At 44.3% G+C, this 27,224-nt stretch overlaps 2 protein-coding genes across 3 annotated transcripts; both read left to right on the top strand.

Moving 5' to 3' along the window:
- Window positions 1-46: 46 nt before the first annotated feature.
- Window positions 47-17,398, top strand: CABLES2 (Cdk5 and Abl enzyme substrate 2). 2 transcript variants are annotated; one of them, XM_090152000.1, is made up of 10 exons: window positions 59-567; window positions 8,269-8,340; window positions 8,533-8,625; window positions 8,981-9,058; window positions 10,186-10,294; window positions 10,885-11,050; window positions 11,741-11,844; window positions 12,236-12,342; window positions 13,624-13,828; window positions 14,273-17,398. In XM_090152000.1, exons 1-10 carry the CDS (start codon window positions 74-76, stop codon window positions 14,411-14,413), a joined length of 1,569 nt encoding a protein of 522 aa, XP_090008126.1. In that variant the 5' UTR covers window positions 59-73; the 3' UTR covers window positions 14,414-17,398. The 2 variants fall into 2 exon arrangements, with proteins under 2 accessions (XP_031445910.2, XP_090008126.1); XM_031590050.2 differs by lacking the exon at window positions 8,269-8,340 and having other exon boundaries at window positions 47-567.
- Window positions 17,399-17,521: 123 nt separating this feature from the next.
- Window positions 17,522-21,161, top strand: RPS21 (ribosomal protein S21). The gene is given in 7 exon segments (XM_031590073.2): window positions 17,522-17,589; window positions 17,807-17,892; window positions 18,754-18,817; window positions 20,164-20,235; window positions 20,865-20,901; window positions 20,904-20,920; window positions 21,100-21,161. Coding segments are annotated over 6 exon segments (288 nt in total). The 5' UTR covers window positions 17,522-17,589; window positions 17,807-17,842; the 3' UTR covers window positions 21,148-21,161.
- Window positions 21,162-27,224: the final 6,063 nt, after the last annotated feature.

Here is a 27,224-nt window from a genome sequence, read left to right as displayed (position 1 = left end):
GCGAGCCGCCGGCGGCGCCGCTCTCCGAGCCGCCCCGCCCGGGCTGCCGAGGCGCTCGCGGCTCATTCGGAGAATGGCCGCGGCCGCTGCGTGCGGCTCCCCGGCCCCGCGGCCGCCCCGCGAGCAGCCGGCGCCGCCTCCGCGGAAACGGGGGGACTCCCGGCGCCGGCAGGCCGCGCTCTTCTTCCTCAACAACATCTCCCTGGACGGCCGCCCGCCTTCCTGCCCGGAGGCTGAGAAACCGCCTCCTCCCCCCGCGGGCCCGGGAGAAGCGGAGGAAGCGGTTGAACCGGCCGGAGCCCCCCCGCGTCTGCTGTCCCCGCCGCGGGCGCCCAACGGGCCCCCTCCCGCTCTGCTGCTGCCGCCGCCGCCCGCCGCATCCCCCGCGGGGCTGAAAGGGGACGCGGAGCCGCCCCGCGGGGGCATCGCGCTGCTGCTGGGCGGCCCCCTCTGTCCGCCCGCCCCTCCCGGACCCCCCGCGTTGCTGGGCGCCGTCAAACCGGGGGCCGCGGGGCTGCTGAGCCCCACGCAGAGCACCGGCTTAGCGTTGGAGGTGCAGCGGCAGAGGTGAGTGAGGAGAGGGTTTCCCGGCTCCTCCCCGCCCCGCGGAGCCCGGCCCCGATGGGGCGTGGGAAGCCGAGGAGGGAGCGGAGCTTTCCCAGGGCCCTCACCCTGCCCGGTGCCCCCGGGGGGTGGGGAGCGAGCGTGGGAAAGCGGCGGCCCCGGGGGAGGAGGGGGGCGTGGGACGCGGGGCCGGGGGAGCACCTGCAGGGGGCGGGCGGGGCAGCCGCGGGGCCGCTCCGATCGAGGGATGCTGTCCTCATCCCTACGGGAGCGCCTCGCTCAGCCCCGGGGTGCGGAGTTCCCCGGGTGGCTCCTCTCAGCCCCGCTGTGCCGGCGTTCTGCTCGGTGGAAGGCAGCTGATCCGGCTGGCATCTCGGGGATTTGAGCTCTAAAAGAGCTCCTTTTAGGCCGTTTCTTGCATAAAGAGCTTTGTAAAGTGAGCTGACCCCCAGAGCCTGCCGATAAGGAGGACAAAACCGAAGGCACCAATTCTCTGGTCCATAGAGCTGATCTCGGGGCTCTGTCAGGGGCTGATGTCCGTGCTCCAGGGCTGGGAGCTGCGGTGCAGTTAGCGGTGCTGCCTTTGGGTGCACAGCCGGGTGTGCAGCCGTGATCGCGGGAGGATGAGCAAAGCCAGAGAGCAGCAGCCCTGTGAGTAGGGGTGTGGGGTCTTCCTCCAGGGCTTTAGGGTGCTGAGCTGTTCTTCTCTCGAATTCTCTTTGGTTTAATGGACGATAATTTTGTGCTTAGCATCAGGAGCTTGAGAAGTAGAGAGATTTCTGTGACATTATTTGTTCCTTCTCTTTTCTGTGCCAAGTCAATCAGACGCTAAGGAAATACTCTTTAGTACGTATTCCTTGGGTCTGCTCTTGTTTGATGTCCTTCCTGCCTCTCTTGGTATCTCATCTCGAGCTGTTGTGCTCCACCAGTGGCTCCAATCAATCCAGCTGAAAAGAAAGACATTAAATTGAGAAACGAAGGTAGAGAGAAGCGTGCAGAGATAACCAGAGGAATGAAAGGGTTTCTGTGTGAGCAGTGACAAAACAGGCCAATATTTCAGCTTGGAGAAGAGATGGCTGCAAGAGCATAGGGCATTGCATTCATCATTTGTCTGCTTGTGTCTCTGATCTGTGTTAGGCACCATAACCTGCCTATGGAACATGGTGGGGAGTTCCTGAGATGCTCTGTGGCTGTCAGGTCCTTTAGGATGGAAACTTCCAGCAAGAGCTGGGTGTGTGCTGGCAGCACTCCTTGGAGGCATGGTTTAATCTGAATGCTTTGCTTCATAGTGCTGCTTCAGAAACTGAATGACTTAACCTCCCACTTTTGTTTCCCTTCAGGTATCTTCTGTTAATGGCATCTTAAATTACAGTGCTGTGTGTGTACTGCTTCCTTACCCGCCTTGTTCTCCTCCCTTCTCCCTTTCCACCTTACTCTGTTCTTTTGTTCTGTTCAAAGAACAAGTGGAACAAGGGGCATCAGAAATGACTGAGTTAATCTAAATCATTTCAAAGTGGGAGTCTGAGCAGCAGTGGTAACAGCAGTGCTTTGGACCAACTCAGCTTGGAAGCGTTGATTGGATGCTGTATTGCTGACATAGGTGTGATCAAATCAGTTCCCTGTGTGCAATAGAAGTGCTCGATCAGGTTTTCCTGCTGGTGATGGTTAATGCAGTGTTTTGTCCTGCTGTCAGCTCTGCAGCTGCTTTCATTTTGAGAAACACTTATTAAAAAGAAGAAAAGCACAAATCCTGTGCTAATACACATTTTTTAGAGGCGAATGAAACATAATGCTTAAAAGCTTTAGCTGTAATTTCTAAGCCTTCTGTACAATAGCCTGGGCAGGCATGGTGCTGTTAAGGAAGCAGCAGTACTGATTGGTGAGTTGCAACATCTGAACTGTGGCTGTGGGCTGCTGTGCTGCTCAGGGCTGAACATGAACACCTCCTGTGCCTGGGCTGTATTTAAAGCTCAGCTGAGATGTTATGGCTGCACTCTGCCCCCCCCCCCCCCCCCCCCGCAGCATTGCTTCAGCAGACTTCTCCCACGCTGTGCCCACAGGTGGATGCATGTGGCCAATAGCAAATGACTGACAACTCATAGCTGCCTCTGTTATTGATTGCCTGTCGTTCCCAGCCAGGTACATCCATCAGTCAGCAGCAAGAGGTGTGCCTGGAAGCTGTAACTCTTGACTCTGAAGTCTACAGGATCTCAGCGTGCTGCCTTAAAGCATAGTTTGTTTGGTTTGCAGTCTGGAGTACTTCCCTCCATTCTCTTCCTTCTGTCCCCCCCCAACTGGTGCCTCCCTTTTGAGCCAGAGCACTTGGATTTTGCAAAGCCCACTCTGAACAGAGCCATACACTGGATTCTGTGTGCACATGAGGGTGAATACTGACGTCTGAGGTTCTCAGTGCTTCTTGCTTAGCTTTGCTGAGTACAGAAGTCTGCAGTATAATCACAAGACAGTGCTTTTGCTTTGGATTTGGGTATGGTTTCCAGGCCTTTGTTTCAGGAAAAAGAGAGGAAACATTACTTTCACAAATTCTGTATTGTGATGTGCGTGCAAGCCATGAAATTTGAGTTTTTCAATGAGGTATTGTTGATAAGGCAGGTGGGTGGTACTAGCAGGACTGCAGCTGAGCTCTTTGGATACAGAGCTATTAAACTCTTAACCTTTGGTTTATAGATACTATGTGTACAATTTACTGTTTCAGCCTGTGAAGATGATGTTATGTGAGGAGCTCTTTGCTTATCTTGGAAGTGCAAGGGAAGGGAAAGTGTTTCACAAGGCAGTGCCCAGGTTTGTAGGAAGCACTGAGATTGTAACACAGGAAGCTTCTGCAGGAGCTGGAGCACCTTGGCTGGAAGCAGCTGCCTTCTGGGAGAACTGCCCTTGGGTTGTTTGTTGGGTTTTTCCTTTAACTTGGGAGTTTTATTGTGCCAAAGGCTCTTATTTTAGCAAGGCACATGATGAGATGCATCATCTCTCAGGGAAGTACTTGAATATTTCCATAATGTATAATGTCCTCAGTGACACCTCTTGCATTTCACTGTTTGTTTTGGTCAGCATTTTGGTCATTTTAGCAAACAGAGCATGAAGCACGAGGGGGAACCACACTGGTTCCAGCTAGAGACACCCACAGGACATGGCAGAGCCCTGGGGAGCCCTGGCCAGCACCTCCTGCTGGCTTTGGGAGCAGCAGCCCCAGAGGGTTGTCCAAAGGTGTAAGTGTGCTTTAGGAGAAGTGGGCTCTGGGCACTGCAGCCTTACATCTGCCTGCCTTGGGGCTTTGTTGCAACAGACTGCTTTCGTAATCTTGCTGGAAGGCATTGTTTTCTCCTTGGATTGTTGAAGCACCCTTAGCACCAGAGCAATGTGATATGGGCACTGCTTCCGATTAGCATTAGGTCTTAATCTTATGTGGTTGTGAACCAGCAATGAGGCAGCAGCTACTATGACATAGATCTACAGTCACTTATTTCCTTTTTAGTACTTAAAATCTCACAAGCTGAGTAAGCTCCATATTTTCTCTGCCTCTACTTCCAGTCCTGCTGCAGTTTCTAGTCTCCTCCTTGTTTGCCCCATATGCTGCATGCTCCATTCCTTGCACGGGGCTTTGCTGCTCTGTGAGGAGTGCAGGGTTTGCTTGTGGGTTTGGGACCAGCAGGAAAGCCCTGCAGCCCTTCAGTTTTGCAAACAAACTTTGAATAAGAACACAAAGGTCAAAGATTTGGGGCCTCCTCTTTAACCCTGAGGTATGCCACATAGCCCCACTCCATGCTTTGGATTGTACTTTGTGTACTCGAAGTCATGTATTGCACCAAGTATGCAGTGATAGCAGTGGTTTGAATGCGATTTACTATCAATATGGTTTAACTTCTATGTCTGTAATTACTGCAGAGGTGTTGCTGCCAGTGAGCTGTGCTCAATCTGCTTTGGAGGAGCAGCAAACGCTTAAGTCACTGAGAGCAGTGAGGCATGAGGTGTGGGAATAGGGGTTCTTACACACTACAATGCAAGCTTGGAGGCAGCAAGTGTCTTCCAGGCTGCCTACGTAGTAACAGTTGAGAAAAATTAAGCTTAAAGATGGGATCGGATTCCTGTAATCCTCTGATGGCAGTGCTGTTACCCAGCCACAGCAGCACAGTTCATTGCGGGTTGTTGGCTCACCTGCAAGAAAGGGAAAGCCACACTGTGACTGTGCATGGTGTGTTCTGACAAAGCAGATCTGACAGGTGTCTCCCTATTGCAAGCAAGGTTTGGGATCTATGGGCTCCTTGAGCAGATAACCTTTGGCAGTTGTCAGTAAGCCTGCATAAAACAGGCTGATTTTTGTCATTGTTACGTCAATAACTCAGTCTCTTGACAGCTGTGATTACACTGAGGTATGTGGAACACCTTACAGGGGACAGCCATACAAGTAACTTCGGAGTGAGAAATAAGAAACCAAATTCTATTAGCCCTAATTTCACCCTGTAATTAAAAATTCTTGACCTCCTCTGTTCTGTTCATCTACTAGCAGTGTGCGTTGTGAAGGAGCAGCAGAGGATCTGAGCCCACCTGCTGATTTTAGCCAAGTGCCCATGGATGTGTCTGTGCAGCACAGATAGCATCCTGCCCCCTGGAGAAGAGCTAGGGATGCAGCTATGGTGTTATGGGATGAAAGAACCCAGATATTATTGAGGGGAAAAAAATGTAGGCTGGGTGTGGGTCATCCTTCTTCCTATTCTTATGCCTTTCTTTTTTCTTTTTCTTTGATCATCTGGTTTGCTTCCTCTCTCTCGTGGTCTCCTGGGTGTCTGGATGTGGCCTGGCCTGCGGGTGGGTTGGGGGACCTTGCCTTGAGCCCCCTGAAAGACCACTGCTCTCCAGTCAGAGGCCGTGGCTTGCACAGCTTTTTCCTTTCAGTTTGCAGGACACTGAGGGATTACCAGTGCTATACATAGAGTGCTCTGAGCTGTGTCCTGTCCTGCTGGGAACACTTAAGAGCTGGGTTAACCTCTGGCCCAGGATCCAAGTGCTGTTTCTCTTTGTTACTTCCCTGCTGATACATATGTGAGACTGGAAGCACTGAGAAGTGAGGCTCTTTCACTAGGAAACCTATCAGAAGGGTAATTAGGGCTGGCTGCTGCCTCCCAGGGTGGGAGTGGAAATGAAACTGAGCGCATGTGGTTGGGTTTTTATCTGTTCTGAAGGTATCTGGTTGGTGCCTGGTCAGCTCAGAGCAGTGCTGTTGGATTCTGTGTGCACAGATAACGAGGCCAGGCTTAACCCAGGGTTCCTCATCTTGACCCTTATCTCTGGGCACACGCTCTGTGTGGTGCAGTCCTGGGTGGGTCCTTCTTTATTGGCTCTTAAACCAGTGAGAAAGCACCAAAGGGAGGCCTTGATGAGGGCTGGATGGACAGACAGACAAAAAACCAACCCTCTGTACCTTGTCCAGGAGCAAGCTATGTTAGCTCTCAGGTGATTTGAGCTTCCTGTAGGGTCCTGCAGACATTACAGCCTCCTACATAGAACTTACCAAAGTTTTAATATTGGCTGCTTTGATTTCTAATTGCCAGGTAGATTGTCAGTGAGGTGTGTAGGGTAACCGAGTTCTGGTTTTGGCTTTCTGCTGTTTTATTGAGGTCACGCTTGGCAGCAGGTGCTCTGTGTAAATGACTTGAAGTCTTTTGAACTCAGCAGATCAGACACAAACAAGGGGTGTTATCCTGGGTGACTCTGCTTAGCACAGGGTGTGTGGCTCTGCTGTTCTTCATTGGACAGGAGCAGGGCTGCTGCATAACCCTGTGCTTCCTGTAGGTGTGAACTGTATGAGAAGAGCACTGAAACTAAGACAGGTTGCAAGCTAAGTGCAGGCAACTCAAAAAAAGCCTTAGTTTGCAGCGTACTGCACTGTGTAATAAAGTGCTGCTGTTAGCACCACTCCAACAAGGCTTCAGTGCTGCAAAATGTTTGTTTGAGCACACAGTGTGCAGTGTGCTCTGGACCAGTGAGAACTCTAAGATTGGAGGAGAGCATCTTGTTTTGCATGGCGTGTTGGATTTCTCCGGGGTGACAGCTTCACATGAGGACAGAAAATCTCAGCTGAAGTGCAGCTAAAAATGAAGTTTCCTGTTGGCACAGCAGGGATGAGTCATTGTGGCTCTGAGCAAAGGGGAAAGATCCTTTCACTGCAGCAGCACTCGATGAGACGTGCTCTCGCAGCGCCATGGGATCAGGTGCTTTGTGCTCTCATCCCTGTTGTCATTGGCTTTGGGTTTGCTTTTCCTGGTTGGAATTTTGGGTGGTCCTGTGTGGAGCCAGGAGTTGAACTCAATGGTCCTTGGGGTCCTTCCAGCTCAGGATCTGTGGTTCCATGACAGCAGTGGAGTCGCTGAGAGCTATGTTCCTGCCATAACATTTGAGATAGAAAACATTTTCATGAAATATGTAGGTCTGTTCTTTTTTTAAATTACAGGATAAATGCCAAAGTAGACTAAAGCACATGTATGTGAAAGCATTGAGCTTTACAGGAAAGCTTTCACTGGCAAGCAAAAATATTTTAAAACTGAAGCCTGGATGAAAGGTGTTTGGATGCCTATATCCATTTATAAGGAGGAGCCAGATCATGTTCACATTCAGAATGCCATTGGGCCTCTTGTGTAGCAACAAAGCTGTGTGTTTGGGTTGCTTATCCAACTTTGCTGTAAAAACTCATCCATAGCTGTTAGCAATTAAGAAATCCCATGTTATCTGCCCTCCTTGCCCACGGCTCCTCACACTTACCTAAGGTGCCACGCTTTTGGTCTAGGGCTGTATGTTAACTTTGAAGCTTTAGGCCTTGGTTAACTCAGCATCCAACATGTATGTCCCGTAAGCTTTTCCCAAGCTGACTTCCACGGTGATTTTTTTTGTTTGTTTGTTAGTTGAGTTGTGGTGTCACTTTGTCACTGGCACCAGAATACACGTGGTTTGTGCTAAAAGCACAGCAAATGCATGCTTAAAGTGGAAAACATAGAGTTTGACAGTTGTGGTGTTGGTTGAATCCGAGGACCTTGTTCCTATAGAAATTGCAGCCAGTTTCTTTGTAGAACTCTGTCAATGAACTTAACTATCATACTAACTCACAAGGTTCCTACTCTCTTTGTATCTTCCATCATGGGATTTCATATGGGCCTTGAATACTCTTTGCTTCCTCTAACAGCCCTCCCTGCTGTTCTTGAGAGCTCTGTCCGTGTGACTGAGCTCACATCCCAGACTCACGGTCTGCTACTGCAGCAGCACTGTGTTCTGGGGCAGGAGTGGAGCTACAGATGTTCTGTCATCATACAGATGTGTGTGTTGATGTGTTTTGGTAGGCTGATGTAAAATGCCTTGGTATGTTTAGGGAACTTTCTGTAATATTTCTGATAAGATTTCAAATGTGTTTCTGGAAGCTTTTTAGGTGTTTAGCTTAGAGGTAGGTGTTCTTTTGTGTTGAGTGGTCTTGTTAACAAAGCCAATATAAATATGTACCTAAAGACTTCAAAGTTCCTAGCAGGGAAAGCAAGTTCTTGGCCTTTTTAATAATGTGGAACTCGTTGGAAGAGCGCTTACCTACAAAACAAATCCAAGAAAAGCTGCCATTTGTCCTAAGAGCTCATACATCTTTTGCAGTTCATAAACTCAGAGGCCATGAACTAATATTGTTCACTCTTCGTGGTGTTGTACGTTTTACAGAAGGCGTTTTATCTCCCAGCGCTGCTCTCTAGACTTTTTAGAAGACATAGTGGAATATGCCAGTGTACAAAGGTACTTTTTTCAAAAGCAGCATTAACCTTGACTCGTTGCATGCAGTCCTCTCCTCCCTCCACCCTCTTCCACGCCAGTATACGAGGTCCTGCATGCTAGTGCTGCCATCTGATCATAAATCTGGCACGGTTTTTCCTTTTTTTGTTGTTTTTCAGAGCACTTAAGTGTTTGGGTTTTGTCTTATAATTGCAGAACCAAGCATATATCTGGGTCTCCGAGGCACAAGAACTTGAAGAAGATGCACTTCATCAAGAACATGAGGCAGTATGACACGAAGAACAGCAGGTAACGCCTGGAACTCAGCTGTACCCTTGTACTTGTGTGAAATGGGATGTGCCCATAAACAAGCTCTAGTTCCATGTGGTTAACTGGTTAACATCAGTGGGAATAATGCACTGTCCCCATGGTCTTCCTAATTTTAAACACATTTCATGTCGAAGGCAGTGGGTATTTGTATCTACTACATCTGCTGATGATTCTGCCACTCCATGAGGAGAAAGGGAGGAGGTTAAATCATTCTGCCCTAATGCCATCCTCCTTTCTAGCACAAAGAAGAGTCCCATGTTTGTGTTTCATAGAAAGCTGCTTTGTAACTTCTGGATCATAATTCTTATCCTGATCTTTTCCTATCTGTTTGCAGGATTGTATTAATCTGTGCTAAACGAACGCTGTGTGTGGCTTTTTCTATCCTACCTTATGGGGAGAGTTTACGTATCAGGTGAGTTGCCTTTAACTGTGCTATTGTATATGAAAGGTCTTTAAATGAGTACATCTGCTATAGATCTGCAGCTTTCTTTACTGGGAAGCCTTCTATTATGAGGCTTGAGATGCTCTTCTATTTTTTTCACCTTTCTGAAGCCGTGAATGTCACTGTCCACAGTCTATGCCAAATAGAAGCAGTTTAGCCTGATTGATACTGCTTTTAACAGCTGTACTCCATTTTTTGTGTGGAACTGTAGATATGGTCAAATATGAGAAACAAGTCGTGCTAATTAGATTTCCACACAGCTTTGCTCAGTTTCTCGTGAACTGTTGATTCTGTGAAGTTCTGACCTACAAGTGCACTATAGAAAATCATTTTATTTTAATCCACTTCTGCCAAAACAATTGTGTTGTCACTTCTGTCCTGTACGTAACATAGGGCAGAAGGAAACGGATGTTTAGTGGTGGGAATTGTATTGTATTCAAATACACTTGCTGTAAAAATAGATGATGGGAAAACATTTTCCCATTTAATGGAAAAGCAGCAAGGTTGCTGGTGTTATTTTAGGGCACTTGTGAGCTCAGTGTTATTCTGCTTGTGTGGAAGCTGGCAGTGCAGGTTTTTAACTGAAAGCTGCCTTTGTGCTGGAATATAGGTGACAATGCTGCATGCTGCCATCACTGAAGCAGAGTTCTGGTAGCAGCTCTAATTCCTAGTGTGAGCTTGTGTGCTCAGCGGGTGGAAAATGGCAATGGAAAGGCCAGCTTCTGATCCTGGAGAACTAGTCATATAAATCATGCTTGCTGCTAAGTGTTTGAGCATTTGTCTTACCAGTGGTTTGTCTTAGGCAGAAGGACTGTACTTAAAAATAACCCTTTTGATGGGCACATTGCTGCAGATTTGACTTCTAGAATGAGATGAAGTGCGATTCTTGATTTAATGAACATCTCCATGTTTGGAAAAAAGTAGTGAAAAATTCTTACTTCCTTGGAGATGAGGTTGGTGGGCAGTCCAGTTCATGCATAGTAGAGCTCTGACCCTGTGGTGCTGGTGGAGGCACAGGACAGGCCCTGGTATTCACCTTAAAGGCAGCTGAGTTCATGCTGTGTTTTCCAACAGTGCACTTTCTTGTCTGCATTTAGTGATCTGAAGATGGATGGACAGAAGCAGCGACATCCTTCTGGGGGCGTTTCAGTCTCCACTGAGATGGTCCTTGGAATGGAAGGAGTAGAGCTGGGGGCGGATGGCAAGGTAAGGAAATCCTTTTTTCTCCTGATCTGTAATGCTGATGCCTGGTGTGGGATGATGGGTGGGTCAGCTGGCTGCTTTCACCTCTGTGACTGTTTGATCTGGGGGCAAATCAATTGCTTTATCCGGCACTTCTATGAACTGAGAACTGTAACTTATCAGAGCAGTGGAAGTCTGCTTAGATCCTTAAAGTTTTGAATGTTTGGCTTGTGGTAATGCTTCCGTGGAGGCTGTCAGTCTCTGGTCATTTCTACCTCTGTTTCTGGAGAATTGTCCTCACTGGAATTCAGACAATATGTTAATTTTTTTAATACAATTTTTTTTAAAGATGAATGCATACCTCTTCAGTTATATTTGTATATTGCCAGAATTTTATTGATGTGATTCTCCCCTTTTCCTACATCCTCAACAACTCTTTCATACTGAAGACCTCAAAAGCAAAGTATTCCCACATACAGGCTTTTCCTCCCATTCCCCAATTTCAAGGTCCTCACTCTCACTGGAGATCTCTGAGTTGTAGAATCCTATATGTCTGGAAATAAGCTTTCAGAATTTTTTTTCCCCATAACTACTACAACTTTCTTTTCTCAAAGGTTGTGTCCTATGCAAAATTCCTGTACCCAACCAATGCCCTGGTTGTTCGCAAGGCTGACAGCCATAGTGCTGTCCCTTCCTGCAGAGCTGGTGCTTCACGGAGTCTTCCTGGGTCGAGATATAAACCTGTGACTGCAAAAATGATACCAGCAGGAACAGAGATTGGTAAGGATGGCTGCCAGCATGCTCACCACTTCCGCACAGAGCAGAAAGGTGGGAAAGGACTGTTTGTCTGAAACAATTGCAAGTGGTGAAGTGTTTGGAAGGAGACTGCTTAGAGCTGAGCAGAGAAGGTTTGTTAGTGAAGTATAAAAGACGAGCCTTAGGACTGAGAGACTCGTATGCATTCCTTGCATCCCTCTGTATATCTGGCATAGCTGATGCAATTCAAGGACTGCAAAGCATTTCCTTGGAAATGTGAAGCTTAATATTGCTCAGCAAGAAACATCTGGTGTGCACGGGTACAGATGGCCTTCCTTGCCTTCTAGCAGTGTAACAATGCACAAATCAAAGGTTTGTGTTAAACTGTGTAGAAGGGCAAACCTGACAATGCTATCATCTGTTAGATTTGAGCAACAAACCACGTTTGTGCAGTTCTCTGTGCATACTTGTGGAAGACAAACTGTTAGTTTGCACCGTCTAAAATAAATTGGGCATATGTTGGAGACAGCTTGTTTGCTTCGTATATCTAATACCTGACACATACAGAATGCAAATGGATGACCCTAGCTGCAGCTTGCCTGCCTTGGGGTCTGCCAAGACTTCTAGTGTTTACTGTTTGAATGCTTTATTAAAAAGGAAACAGGAAATTTTGAAGTTCTGTGGCTCGATGTTGTGCTTTCCTCATTCTTTCAGGAAACGAAGCTGGGGAAGTGGCAGAGTATGATCCTAATCTTCTGGATGATCCTCAGTGGCCATGTGGAAAACATAAACGGGTTCTTATCTTTGCCTCTTACATGGTGAGTGGTTGTATACCTGAGCAGAGTGAGTGCCTGAGAGATCCTCCTATAAACAACTTCCCCTGGGGAGAAAAGTCCTTGAGGAAGCAGTTGTGGCTTTTTAAGAGCTGACTGGGAGATGCACAAGTGGTTGAGTTTGTATGCTGAGCTTGTCAAGGACCAACTTGTCATATTTCCATGTTGGCATTTATTTATGGTAACTGTTTGCTTACTCGTTCGTTAAGACTTTTTTTCTGTGGCTGAAACTCAACCTGGGCTATTACTTAGACATTAGAAAATTTTATAAAATAAAACTTGTTTTTGCCTTTGTACTAAAGTGTCCTTGACAAATTTCTTCAGCTGTCAGTGCTGTTCACAGGACAAATTATAAATTTTTCTTTCTGTGTTTCAGACAACAGTCATTGAATATGTGAAACCCTCGGACCTTAAAAAGGATATGAATGAAACCTTCAGAGAGAAGTTTCCTCATATCAAGTTGACACTGAGCAAAATTAGGAGGTAAGGAACAAGCAGTGAATAATGAGAACATCATCTACACAGTGCAAGGCTGCTTTTATCTGTCACTTGTATGGAGCAAATACTAGATCTATTTATAGTATATATGATTAAATGCTAATCTCTTGTTGCTGGTTGAGCTGGCTGTAGGATGACAGGAATGCTTAGGTTGCTGGGAAAGAGTAACAGTTGGTTTTCATCATTTGATCCCCTAGATGAGTTTTGTTTCATCAACACTAATAGCCAGTTAACAATGAAGTAGTATCAGTTTTGAAACAAATACTTGTAACTTGATTGTTTGGTTTCCATGCAGTCCTTCTCTTATCCAGCTTGTCTCTCTGGCTGTTTTCACCTTTCAATTACAAGATTTGCTGATGAATGTAGTCTCAACAGTATTCTAGAATTAAAAAAAAAAAGTCTGTTCTGGGAACACTTGGTAAAGAAAAGTATTTTTTTGAAGGCAGGACTGTGCACACAGAATTCCTCACCATCCAGGAAATGTCTGAATGTTCACCAATGAGATGTACTGTTACGCATTCTGAGAGCTGTAATCCTGCTGGTATTACACCAGAGTTAATGCAATTAGGGCCTTCTGAAATAGCCAGCTTAGAACATGATACTGCTGAATCACTAGCACTGCAGTTCCCAGCTGAGGACAAGGTTTGCTCATTCAAAGTCTGGCAGTGCCCTGCATGCTCCTCTTTGTAGTTGTTTCAAGCAGGGATTTTTGCAGAGAGCTCTGTAGCATGGTGATAGCAGTGAGAGGGAGCATCCAGCATAACGTTCACCTTCATGCAGAAGTGAAGGGCCATCCGCTGAGGGAGGGTATGAAGCAGTTTGCCTTCCCCCTCAGACCTAATTCTTCTCTGAGGTGTGTGGGAGACAGGCCTCTCTCTGCACAGCGTTGATGTGATGGTGTGTAGGTCAGGGCAGTTGGGTCTTATGAATCGTGAACCTGTTTGGGATCTCAGAGGGATCCATACAGCAACAGCCTGTGCTTCAGTGAAGGAGCTGAACTCAGTGTTCACGGTCAGATAAGGAACTGTGCTTCCACAGTCAGCCAGGTTAAATCAGTTCATGGATCAGGTCCAGCTTGCTGCCAACTGGGCTGCTCCAGTCTGGGATAATACCAGTCCTGGTTTTCCAAATAAGAGTCTTGAATGTGTGCTCTTCTGAGTTTCCACAGTGAAACTCAGACTGTAGGTTGTACACGCTGAAGTGTAGATTTTCAAAAAACTGTTGTGTGTCAGAGGGTGTTTTTTCTTTTTTCCTCCCTGTTCTTAGTTTGAAGAGAGAGATGCGGAATCTGAGTGAAGAATGCAATCTGGAGCCAGTTACTGTGTCCATGGCTTATGTGTACTTTGAGAAGCTTGTTCTCCAAGGCAAACTCAACAAACAGAACCGCAAACTGTGTGCTGGTGCTTGCGTTCTGCTTGCAGCCAAGATCAGCAGTGATCTCAGGAAACACGAAGTTAAACATCTTATAGATGTAAGTACTATGAGGCATGTTTTGGGTGTGGTCAAAACCTTCCTTTTTTGTAGAACAAAGCAAAGATAAAAAGAAACAAGATTTTCAGCAGTGCATGCTGCATTCAAGACTATCTCTTTCAGTGAGCTTCAAGCTTCATCCAGGGCTCTTCCTTTTGGATGCTTTTTCTAATTTATGAAAAGCTCCTGACTGATGCAGTAAATGTCCTACTGATCTTACAGTGAGGTTTTTTTTTGTTCAGTAGTTGCCTGGAAAACAGTAACTGTTGTGTGGGTGTGACAGCTGTGCTGATCTACATGTTTGATCTGTGGCAATACTTCTCTCTGGTCTTGCATCACTTATTCCTCTTTTATGCTGACTTAATCTGAAAGTGCATTGATAAATTCTCAATAACTGATTCTGTTTCTCTCCCTCTACTTTTTTTTTTATTTCTTACTATCATAGAAACTAGAAGAGAGATTCAGATTCAACAGAAGAGATCTTATTGGTTTTGAATTCACTGTCCTTGTAGCTTTGGAACTGGCTCTCTATCTTCCGGAAAACCAAGTGTTACCTCACTACAGACGGCTCACACAACAGTCTTAACCAAAGCTACACTCCAGCTGGTAGCTGGCAGCGCTGGGGATAACATCTCTGAGCTCTGCTGCTGACGTTGCCATTGGCCTTTGTGCCCTGGGAGCATCCTGCCAGCTCTAGCTCTCAAGTCTGCAGTGTGTTTTCAAACTGTCGAGGTTTGCGTTATGGACACGTGTGAAGTCTGGGAGATGGTACGAGAAGAGTTGTTGAACTTCATTTTGTTTTGGACATTTAAAGCACAAATATTCACCAGTCAGCTGTCATGGCTGCTGATTATTCCTTATTTATCTTTTCAGTTTTACTAAAACTGTTCTTCCCTATGAAGAATCCTATGGTATTGTTTTTTTTTTTTAAGCTTTTATTTTATTCCTTGAAACTAAAGGAAGCATCACTTCCATTCCAGTGCACCATAAAGTCCAGATGTTTCCGAGAGTCTTCTTCCATCTTTACATTAATGGAACACATACTTTATTTTTTTTAAAGATGTGCCTAAAACTGGCTGGTCTGGTACCAGTACTTTTTAAGTTAGTTATGTTATTTCATAGAGAATCCTGAATTTATATAGCCATTTATTCTTTACCTGCATTGGCCTTGCGTATAAGGAAAACAATTCCAGTATATCTGCACTAGTGATACCCAGGGCATCTGTCCTATCTATAACTAGACTGAAGTTGCTGTTTCAATTTAGTTAACTATAATATCTTAAGAACACACATTTTATTTAAAGATTGCTTTGAAGTCTGTCATGAAATACCACCTGTTGAACAAGGTAGCTGCAGCAAGGTGATTACCAGCCCAGTTCACTCTTAAATGAAAGATGAGTGCTTTTGACCAAGAGCAACTTGGTCTAAAATATATAATTTCTTATATTGATTTGTTTCTGTGTCCTGTAGTCTGAACTAAGCACCTTTTTCAGTAGGACTGTATTATATATGGTCCTACGTGCTCTGAGCAAGTACTTAAGTCAGTAATGCTATTTCTGTCAAACCAAGCCAATGACACCAAGCATGCTTGATATTGAAAATGCTACTTTTTTTGTACTCCGTTCTTCCAAGCATTGCATCACTGTGACGGTCTTCATAATACTAGCATTTGTTGCACATGTGAACAGCTACTTAACCAGCTGGTGCCAGGCAGCACCCCACTGCTACACAGAGGTTAATCAGTTCTTTGACCATTGACTATTCCCTCATTTGTTCCTGAAATATTCAGGTTGGAAATGAACTCTGATTACATGTGGAACCTTTTGTGATATTGGCTCTTGGTTTTATTTTCTGAAGCAATATTACGATACAGGTAGCTGTGTCCATTTGCAAGAAGCAGAACTGATGCTTGGCTGTTAAGACTGAGAAATTTGTAATTTGTTTGACTTCTAAATGGAAATGCTAACCCTTGTATTGAGGTATGGGTACCTGCTATCTAATATGTAAAGTAATGTAAATTTCTGTTCCTTGTATTAGATGTTGTAGGCAAAAACAAAGCTGAATCTTTGTTCTTCAGCCACGTTTTGCCTGAAGCTAATTTTGCTTCATTAGAGTTGCAGCAAACTGTATTGGAGCTCCTTCCTCTTTATGTAGGGCTCAAATTGTATTTTTCATATGTAATAACTCGATTGACTATTGACTCCTTTGTAACTGTGTTCAGCTGTACGTAGCTTCAAGTTATTTGTGTAAATTTAATATGCTTCTGGCTTCTCTTTAACACAGAAGGACTTTCCAATCTCTGTAAGTGAGATGTAGGTAATAAGTTAGGCTTGCCAATTATTTAACAGAAGGGTTTTAAAATTTCCTACTGGTTCAACTTTCTAGTGAATATAACTGTCCTTGCATGCGATTAATAACAAAGTGCTAAACATATATAGTGAGCCTTGGAATTAGTGAACAGATGTGAGCACAACTGATGTGGTCCATTGCTCCCTGTGTTCACTGAGTGAGGAGGAAGAACTGAAATTGAGCAAAGAAATTTTTCAGGTGGTATGTCCAGAAATTCATAAACCACTTTGCTTAGTGAGAATGAAGTTGGAGAATGTCTCCGGGGATTTCATTCTACTTAGCATATGAAGAGTTTTCTTTAACAATTAACTTTCTCACCATATAAGGGAAAAAATGCATTTATTTTTGCAACAGTTCAGTCTGTATTCAGTGGAAGTTTCTCTAGTTGCAGTGGATGTCTGGGCTGGAGTTCCTCTTGCAAAATGGGAACTATTGTTTACCATCATAAATGGGTAAGGTTTTGGTTATATTTTGGTGCGGTTTGGTTTTTTGTTTCTTCTTCAGAAGAACAGATTAGGATTAGGAGTGATAGAATGCTCTTTAAAAGTAACTCTAAACACTGGCTGAGGCCCACGCAGTGGTGCTGAGCCTGGAGGCCATGCGGGGTGCAGGCAGATGCGACAGCCCAGTGAGGCAGTGATGTTGGAAAGGAGCACAAGCAGTGCTTTGGGCCAACAGCAGCCAGATGCAGCTTGTAAATGAGTACCTCTTTTGTGTTGTCGCTGCAGGATCAGTCCAGGAGCGATACAGTAGCTGTGTACATGTGTTTATTTTTCTGTTTCCAGTGCGTAGCTTCCAGCCCCGTTCGTTTTGTTCGTGGCGATATTTATCATTTCACCTAAAGGCTGCCACCATGTGGCGAAGGACCATTACTGCGTTACCTATTAATGAAGCGGGACTCAAACCCGAATCAGCTTCATCCGTGCCCGGAGCACTCCTAACGGGGCAGGTGTGGCTGAATGCTGTCTACCTGAGTGCGGTGCTGCTCTCGCGATTCTCGACAAGAGGCTGTACGTCCTCGTGTATGGAAGGAAAAGAAAAAGGGAGAAAAAAAAAAAAAAAAGCTGTGTTATGTTTTTTTTTTTCTATACTACTATTTTATTTAAGAATCTGGCTTAGACCGTTCCATGTATTCTTAATTTTTTTCCTCCCCATCGACTTTGTGCGTTGAAGATGCTGTGAAATAAAAACTGTTTTGATACGTGTTTTGTAAGCAAACGTCGCGTTTCGGAATGGTGCTTGTGCTGCCGGCGGCGGGCCGGGGAGGGCTGACAGCGCGGCCCGCGCCGCTTCTGAGGGAGCACAGCGCCGCCTGTGACGTCATGACGCCACGCCGGAAGTCCTCCCCCGCCCGCGCTCTCATTTCCGCTTCCGGTGAGCAGCTCTTCCTTTCCGCCGCGGTGCGTGGGTGAGGTATGGCGGCGGCGCGCGGCTGCTCTGAGTGCAGCTCTTGGTGTGGGGCGGGGACCGGCGCAAAGGGGCTGCGAGAGCCGGGGAGTTCCTGGGGGCTGGAAGGCGGGAGGGAGGGTGACCGTAGCTCCGTTCGCAGCGTGCCGTAAGGCGGGGTAGGGGGAGCTGTAGGGCCCGGGCCTCGTGGGCAGGGCGCTGAGCTCTGCCTCTCTCATTCCAGATCTCAGCGCTCCGTGCCCGGCCTGATCCGCACACGATGCAGAACGACGCCGGCGAGTTCGTGGACCTCTACGTGCCTCGGAAATGGTGAGCGGTGCTGTGGTGGTTCCCGGGCAAAGAAAGGGAGCAGAGGCTGACGCTTGGCCTGTTATGTTTGGTGGGGAGGGAGTATGGGGGGGGGAGGTGAATCTTATTTCTGTATTTCTACTTATCTTCTATAAGTTTTTTTTGTTTGTTTTTTTTTACAGCGAAGACTGTATTTGAAGAGAATACCCTATCTTGGGTTGCACAGCAGCTGCCCTTACGGTGGCTGTGGCAGATCGTTAGGGCTGCTTTCAAAGGAAACGTGTTTGAAGTGTAGTAGCATTTCTACACTGCAGGCTGTTGCAGAAAATGTGTTAGATGATTGTTATCTTGGGAGTGCATTGTAAAGACAACATTGAGTGTGTACAAAATGGATACTGAGAAGGGTTTTTTTTTACATCTCATAAGATGCACATAAATGGTTTATTTTGGGGTGTTTTTTTTTTTAATTAGATGTTTTTGAAGCCAGTAATTTCTGAGCAGACTGAACAGCATGAGTTTTTTTTGATAGCTTTTATGGCTTCTAGTGAATAAAGGTATAGAAAATACATTTTTTAAGGATTTCAATGACTTAATGATTTTTGCACATTAGAAAAGTCAAATGTAGTACAACATTTTGAAGGTCTGTGCTTGTGGCTGCACTGTATAGAAATAAACTGAGCATGCCAAACTGTAGGGATCGTTGGCAACTGAGAATGACTAAAGTGAAAGTCTCCATTAAACATTCTTAAAACTGAATTCTGATTTTTTGTGCACTGCAGTGTCTGAGCCTCATGTTGTCCCTGTGAACTTGTGCAGCTATTGTCTTCATGTAAGTCTAGCTTTGACAATCTATTTAAGTATACCTCATTATTTACTTCCTAGCTCTGCCAGCAACCGAATAATTGGTGCTAAGGACCATGCTTCCATTCAGATAAATATTTCTGAGGTAAGTTTCTTAACAGAAGGGTTTGATAAGAGAGCAGTGCCTTTCAGTTTTGATAGAAGTTAGTAAATACAAACACTTGTTGTAAACTTCAGTAATTATACAAGTGTAGAGCTAGAGAGCTTTTGTACTTGCTAGGATACTACTGTGTCATTCCTGGTTATTTTTCAACCTTTTGGTTGAAAATGACCTATTTCTGACCATTTAACTATGTGACTAAATAAAACATCCAACTTTAGATCTTTAGAGTTAAAATTAGGGGATTTCTTTTCCATTTTGAAGGAAATGGAAAGAAGTTCTTAATTGTGGAAGATTGGTATCTTTTTCAGTTTTACCTGTCCAAGAAAGCACGTTTCTTCAGCCTTTTCTGGTGCATCCTGTTCTTCAATTTCATATTCTTGTTGAATTAGAGCATGGAGTATTAAAAGAATTGAGAAGTTTTGTTTATTTCTTCTTGAGTGAGAGATCACAAGGCTACATTCCAATGTAAATCAAGAGATCCTGCTGTTTAAAATCCATCTGACTTAAAACATTTTTTTAAATTATTTTTGTTTATGATTTCTTGTAACTGTTAAGCAAATACATCCTTTGTTCATTCTGTCCTTCAGTGATCCCTTGTTGCTTGCTTTCCAAAGATCAGAGATTAGCAGAACTTGGAAACTAACCCACATGGTATTACAGTGTTCACTACGCTGTTTAATCTCATTATTTATATTGTTCAGTCTTATTTCTCCCGTTAAATTTCTCAGTTATCGGACAGAATGAGGCCATTCATGTCCTTCAGCTTGGTTGTTTCTCTTTCTTTGTAACAACATTGTAACCCTTCAGCCCACACCTAAATTTTCCATTACGTTATCACAGAGTCACAGAATGGCCTGGGTTGGAAGGGACCTCAAGGATCATGAATCTCCAACCCCTTGCCAAATGCAGGACCACCAACCTCCCCATTTAATACCAGACCAGGCTGCCTCAGGCCCATCCAACCTGGCCTTGAACATCTCCAGGGTTGGGGCATCCACAGCCTCTCTGGGCAGCTTGACTTAATTAATTACCTTGACTTAATTAAAATAAACTTGAAAAAACACTAAACAGGCAGTAATGTTTACCATTTTCTGTTGCATTTTGTAATGCTGTGTGATCCATTAGATGTTACAGCTACATTACATAGTAAACAATATGTTTGCTTTGAATAAATACCTCGTAGATTCTAATGGAAGTGTTTGCCTTGGGGTTTTGCAGAAAAACAAATAATATTTGTTAGAGAGCTTTTGGCAAGTATGATGTAAAACAGTAAAACTTGGTAAGAATTCTGTAAGAATCTCTGTGGAGTAATTTGCTTGTAATTACAGGTCGACAAGGTAACAGGCAGAGTCAATGGGCAGTTCAAAACATATGCCATCTGTGGAGCAATTCGTAGGATGGTGGGTATTTTCTTGAAACAGTATGATTGTGGTCCTGTTTATGTTGGTCAGTGATTTTTTAGGTTTGTTTGCCCTGGAAAATGAAGTGTGCTTTCAGCACATTCTGGAGGAAGAGCTTTTGCTGGAATAATAAAGACAGGGTGAAGACATGAACTAATTGACTTTAAGAATCAATTTCTTACGTTTTTCCCTCAATTCTTTGATTTGGAGAATCATTTATGCTTGTATTTTTTAAAAATCACTAGAAGATGCAAATGAATTTTTTTCTTCCAAGAATACACTGAGCAACTGATACCTGGCTTTGTTTATCATTATTAGATATGATACTGTCTTAAATTTGTTAAACAAGCATTTTGTGAAGCTTCCTAGAGTTCATCAGCAGTTCATTTGCTCAGAAATATGTCTTGTTAATGCAAGTGTGTATTTTGTTTTGTTTCTTATTCTGAAGAATGAAAAATTAACGGCTTGTTTTAAGAACAGTAATCTGTGGCAATAAAATGCAAGGATCTGTTTTGGAAAAAAAAATAAACAACCCTGTGCATTTCACTGCCATCAGTACGTGCTGCTGCCTCTTTTTAGTCTGTGTCAGCAATCGTTCACTTACCTAAGAATTATGGTTTTTCTTATAGGGGGAATCAGATGACTCCATTCTGCGTCTGGCAAAAAATGATGGAATCGTTTCCAAGTACGTATGTTTATCTTTCCATAATAACATTTGCAGAGGTAATGTTCAGTCCAAATCCAAATTTCAGGATGGAAATGTATACACTGTATTTTTAGGATGCTTGCACAGCTGATCTGAAATACTTACTGGAGCTGTTGAGGTGTAACAGCTTGTAACATCTTTGTTTTATTTTCTTCTAGGAACTTCTAATGACTGAAACTAATATGGATACATTGGATGTAAAATAAACAGTTCCAACCTATACTGTGCTGTGTCTTTTGTGCAAGTAGTGAACACCTATGATTTCATTATGGTTTGTCATAAAAGTACTTAGAAATGTGTATCAATGAAGGATGCATTATACAGTTTCTAATTTTGAATTCTTAGGACAAATCAGATTGTACAGCAGCGCCAGATGTAAATCAAGAATTTCCATTTCACTCTTTGTCCACTATAATCTTTCTATTTATAACAAGCTTTGCAGTTGTAGCTCATCTCTTTTCATTTCTAGTGGAACAGTTTGCAATGGAACAATCTAATCCTGTTTGCTGATTTTTCACTGGCCAAACCAAACGCTTTGTTTTGGTTATGCTATCAAAGTTTATTTTTTTTCGTGCTGATAAAAGGCTCACAATATTTTTTCTGTTCTTTGACACGTTCTGTAAGTGAATTACAAATACTGAAGCTCATGGAAAACTTAAAAAATAATAATAATACTTTGTTGTGTGCTTGCAGCCTGATTGCAGCATGAAAGAGACTCAGACTTTTAACCCCTTAAGTATGACCTTGATGCTGAGAAGTGAGAAAGTGATTTATGGAGAAATAACTCCTAGTATCTGGCATATTTTGATAGCTGACTTAATAGTCTTTCAGTGGCTAGATAAACTGTCTGCTTGCTGGTGTGTTATTTCTTAGTTATCTTACTGGCAGAATCCAGGGAGTCTGCAAGCAGCATCAATTAATATCAGCTGACTTTGCATTTCTTATCTGCCCATTCCTTCTCTCTGGCCATTTTCCATAATTTCATGCTTTTGATGTAACACGCAAAGAAATGTTTATGATTTAATTTGAAAAAGTTGATTTATGATTTTGCCTGCTGTACTTAAGGTATTTATTTTTAATCAGAACTGTTTCTGGACTGCTGAATAAACTTACAAAGCGGTCATTGGGAAAGAAAGTACTGTGTGTTGCAAGAAAGCAATATTGTATCCTGATTATACTATGTTAATTCCTCTAGGACAGTTTGCAATTGTCTTTGCTCTGTCAAATTCAGAGTTTTCTCAAGAGATACATTTTGTGTTGTTTTCCTGCTCATGCTATAAATTGTCTCCATGTAGAACTGGTGTGGGAAACGTCAACCTCAGACTTCTCTTGAGAGTGTGAAATAGTGGCACTATCAAGCCAAGGAGGATCATTTATCTCAAGCTTTGTATCTTTCCCCTTATCTGTGTTTTGTCCTCTTGACACTTCAAGCTCCAGCATACATCTTTGGAAGATTGTATCTGTTGAAGCTAGGTGCAGTAGATCAGTCCATGTTAAAGTGTAGTTGCAGAGTAAAGTCGACCTTTGTTTCAGAAGCAAATTCCACAGAGAGGATTAAAATCAACTGTTAGGCTTTGTCAGAACAGCCATAAGGTAAAACACCTTTGCTTGTATGTTCTGCATTCCCACTGATGACCCTTGAATTTACTCCTCCTCCACTGTGACAGAACCTTTGAACTCCTGCATTTCAACCAAGCAGGAGTTCATTTGAAAAGACTGAAAAAAAGGCTTTGTGTTGAATACTCTTTATTCTGGAGTTATTTTCTGCCATCAGTGCCAGCCATGAGAGAGACCTCAAAAAAAAAAAAAAAAAAAAGCTTTTAGTTGTAATTCTGCTGTGTTTCCAGCAGATAAATCTCTGAAAGCGCTTTCTGGAAACACAAATTACAGTATTCCAAAGGGAGAAATTTTGGCTTGGCTGATGTCCAATTCTCATTACTTCTTTTGTATGCAGTAGAAGGAGATAAGTTCTAATTGGATTTCATGTTTCTGACGTATCTTAAATTAGCTGCTTCTGCCTCGGCATTAGGGAAGAACTCTAAATAAACCAGTATCTGTTTACTGCTGATAAATGCCTAGTTTACCAAAGAGTAAATATTGTTGACTTCCATCTAATCCTCTGGGACTTTGCTCATCTGTGTGGATTTCAGTGGAATTCCCCCATTAAGAGAAAGTGAACTGACAGCTTAAAAGTTCAAAATGAAGTTGAGGTCATTTGGGTGTCTCTTTAAACGATAAAAGTCCATTAGAACATAAACATACCAAATGAAATTTGTACCAAATATTAATTATGTATTTAGGAATTATACTTTCTCTGCTATTTATACGGTCTTGCTTTGTGTTGTTTTTTTGTTTTTTGTTTTTTAATTCTGAAATATGAAGAGCAACAAACATCACTTTCTCATTAATTACTTGGAAAATAAACTGATGAAATGCTATGATGCCATATCCTAAATGTAGTTCAGTTGGGAGGGGATTAATGCTGTCCTAAATGCTTTGTGAAATTCCCACTGCCATCAGTGGTAGTGCATCCAGCATGAGGTGTTGCAGAACCCTGCAGGACACTAAGAAGGAAAGGTATGTGGCTTTTTAAAATCAATTTTGAGTTTCATTTTCTGGTATTGTGGTGTAAAATGTTCTTTGTTTTCATGTGACAGGAATAGTTCAGATCTTCTAGAGCCAAGAAAGGGAATGAACTGTACTTGTGCTATACAAGATGGACAGAGTTGCCCTTACATGGTTACACTGCACCAAGTCATGAAATTCTTTTCTGTTACTTACAAGGACTTGGCAGTGGCATCCTAGACATCTGATTTAGCTGGGGCTATTTCGGTGTATTTGGCCAAAATGTTGCTGTTCAGACAGTCTGTCTGTTCTTAGAACACCTTGCTTTTGGTGGGGAGCTTGTAGATGTCTCATACTGATCTGGTTTCTTCAAAGCCTTGACATTCTTTTCATGAGCTGCATGGTGGTGAAAAGCTGCTTTAGACAGTCTCAGCTGTGTGTTCTGATAGAGGTCTGGGGTTAGGAGGCTGCTGTATCTTCTGTTGCTGGGAGCATAGAATTAGATGCTTTGATGGTATCAGCTTTGCCTGCAAGGTGCCAAGCAGGCAAAGCACTGCCAAGGCTGGGAGGAGACACCAGGCAAAATGCCTCGCTGTGGCATCCTTTGTGCTTTACTCTAAAAAGGAGCACTGTGACTCGGAGGAGTACAAAGGCTCAAGTTGTCTTTTGCCTTCGTGTGTGTCCATTACCACTGCTCTGTGCTGGCTGCTTCCATCTCCCAGGAGCACAGGCTGCTCAGGAGTGTTCCCTGCAGGAAGGAAGCTGGGATAGCTTTGGGAGTGTTGTGGTTTGTTTTCCTGAAACAAGCAGAGGCTCAAAGCTGCCGTGATGTGAAGCTGCTGAAAGCCAGGCTAAAGCTAAGCTGTTCACCAGATTTGGCAGCATTTTTGGTTTTCATTCATGTTTTGAGGATGACATTTCCCACCCCATCTTGTCCACTTGCTGTCACTCTTGGTGACGGACGGAGACAAAACACTTCCCTGGTGCAAACGCTGAATAGGTTAAGGATGCTTTTGTTTTGGATTAATTCACTGATGATGGTTTGTGTTTAAGCATTCTGGGGGAACAGCTTCCCTACGTGTACGTAGGAATAATTAGCCATGGAAGAAACACAGAAAACTAATGAGGTGTCCTGCTGGGAAATACGCTATTGTCTAATATCAGGCAGGAGGAGTTCCTCTTGGCTAAATCCTCAGTAGGAGCTGTAGGTAACAGAGTTTAAGAACTGAGAGCTGCATTCAGGCTCTTGAAATCAGCATCCCAGTGTTGGTTTGTTGGTGGCCGCCTCAAACATGGAGAAGTCTCCAGGCAGTCTGACCAAAATCTGCACATTCAGGGAGCAGGAGCCTTTGCAGATGGCAGCATCCCTGCCTGCAGTGACACTGCCCAGCGCTCACTTCTGATCTTAGCTATGAAATGGTTGGTATCAGATCTGCTTTCATTTTAAGGCCATAGATGAGAGGTTTCTTTCCCAAACTGTTATTTGTCACAGGCATCTCCACGGGTTTTCCATTTCAGGCCTATCTGAAACTGGTTGGACAGCCAGCTTGAATTGCTGCTGACTCTGCTGTAAGTCTTAATTCCCTCCAAACAAAATATTTGGGATATTTATATGTATATAAAACAGCTTTCCACAGTCATGTAAAAATGTCAAGCTGTCACTCCATCAGATATCTTGTGGCTACCGTCTGTCCTAATACTCAACTCTCATTGATTCTGGTGCCTTTAAATGTGTATGTATATATGCTGCTGGTTTCTGCTGAGCAGAGAGTTGACTCTGGTGTAAATCACAAGCATTCAGAAAAATTGGAGCTCTGTTCTCAAGGCTCAGGAGATCATCACAGAATCATCTGGTTTGTGCTTCTGATGTGCTTCTGACAGTGATATTGGGTTAAATATAACCTTCCTTCTGCTACATACTACAGTTCACCCATCTCTGAAATAAATGTAATGAATGAAGCAGACGACTTCAAATTGATTTGCAGAATGATCAGAAGATGTGATGTGAAGTGGCAGTGTTGATTAAATAACTGTTGTGCAAGGTGTATATACTTTAAAGACAATCTCTGGTAGACTCAGTAGAGGTGAACCAGACATGTCTTAACCACTGTGTGATGTTATCCTCTGTTCAGCAGGAAAGTGTCACACAACTTGTGAGTAACCAGATATCTTTTGTTCTCCTCTTGTATCCTGAGCCGTTTACAAGGGTGAGATGGGCTGAGGGTTTTTCTTCCCGTAGGGCATGGATGGGGAGGAGGAGGGTCATATCAAAGTTGACTGCTGGGAAGGGCCCCTCTGATTTACGATGCTCTGCAGCTTGAGATAACGCCTCTGGGACTTTGGGATTCCAAAATGCAAATAGTGTCTGCTCCCAGTCACCCAGATCACTTGGATCTAGGAGCTGTGAATGGCACCAGGTCTGAGCACCGTACAACACACTGCTGCTCTGCAATGCACAACTGTCTCAGCCCTGATGCTACTGCCGCTCAGCTTATAGACCTCTGAGACCAATGGAGCCTTTAAAAGTTCACGAGATGACATCAGACCTCGATTTCCACCTTTTTGAATGTGCGCGATGACAAAGCTACACCAGAATCCCTCCAGAGGTGCTCAGAGCTGGGAACAGCAAACCGAGAGAAATTCCAGCAAAGGGGCGGTGACTGATGCTGCAGATAGCAGTTATCAGAGGAGCTCATAAATCCACCCAACCTAAACACAGTGTCAGGCAGCAGCCCTTCTGCATTGGATGTTGCCTCCGGGGATGTACAGCTGCTTGTTCTGATCAACAGTTTCCATTCTGTCTTTCAGGTTCCCAGAAGACACTGTTTCCTGGGAAATGTCTTTGTGGTGCTGGTTCTGAGTGCCTGCGTGGCCTCAGGGAGGAGCAGAGCTTGACACTGTTTTGATGCACAGCCCCACACTGCTGTTAGGCTGCCATGGGATGGCTGGGAAATGTGCAAATGGGTAAAACAATGTATATTGGTGAAACCATCTTGCTGGTATTACAGAGCTTGTTTAATCATGGAGTCATAGAATGGCTGGGGATGAGAGGGACCTCAAAGATCATCTAATTGCAACCCCCTGAAAAATCTGCATTAATAAACTGCCAGCTTCTCTCCTGGGACTTGTAATTAGTCACTTACCAGCCCCATGCTCTTTAACACAACGACTCTCTAGCGACATCACTGCAGCTGCAGTCACCCCCCTCCTCTGCAGATGGAAATGACTTGAGGTGAGATGGAGAGGGACAGAGAGATGAAGATCAGGGAAGCCACAAGCCTGGAGCTGATGCCACCAGAGAGACGCGCTGAGTGTGAGGAGTGGGTCTGCTATCTGCCATGCCCAGGCTGCTCTGCAGGTAAGGGATGAGGCAGGGCAGTGTAGCAGCACTGGGCACAGTGGGGCCAGAGGAGCTGGTGAGCGGCTGCTGAGGATGAGAGGTGTGCTGTGGTTGTGGCTTGGGGGAAACCTCGAAGGTGCATTGAAATCTGGAGGTGTGAACCATGTGGCTGGAGCCCTTTTGATGAATCACAGAACGGCCAGGGTTGGAAGGGACCTCAAGGGTCACGAATCTCCAACCCCCTGCCACATGCAGGGCCACCAACCTGCACATTTAATGCTAGACCAGGCTGCCCAGGGCCCCATCCAACCTGGCCTTGAACACTTCCAGGGACAAGGCAGCCACAGCCTCTCTGGGCAGCTGTTCCAGCACCTCACC

Source organism: Phasianus colchicus, chromosome 17, assembly GCF_987193195.1.
Source record: "Phasianus colchicus chromosome 17, bPhaCol1.hap1.1, whole genome shotgun sequence".
NCBI classification, from domain to species: Eukaryota; Metazoa; Chordata; class Aves; order Galliformes; family Phasianidae; genus Phasianus; species Phasianus colchicus.
The sequence above is the reverse complement of the archived record's forward strand: the minus strand, read 5'-3'. Positions and strand labels throughout refer to the sequence as shown.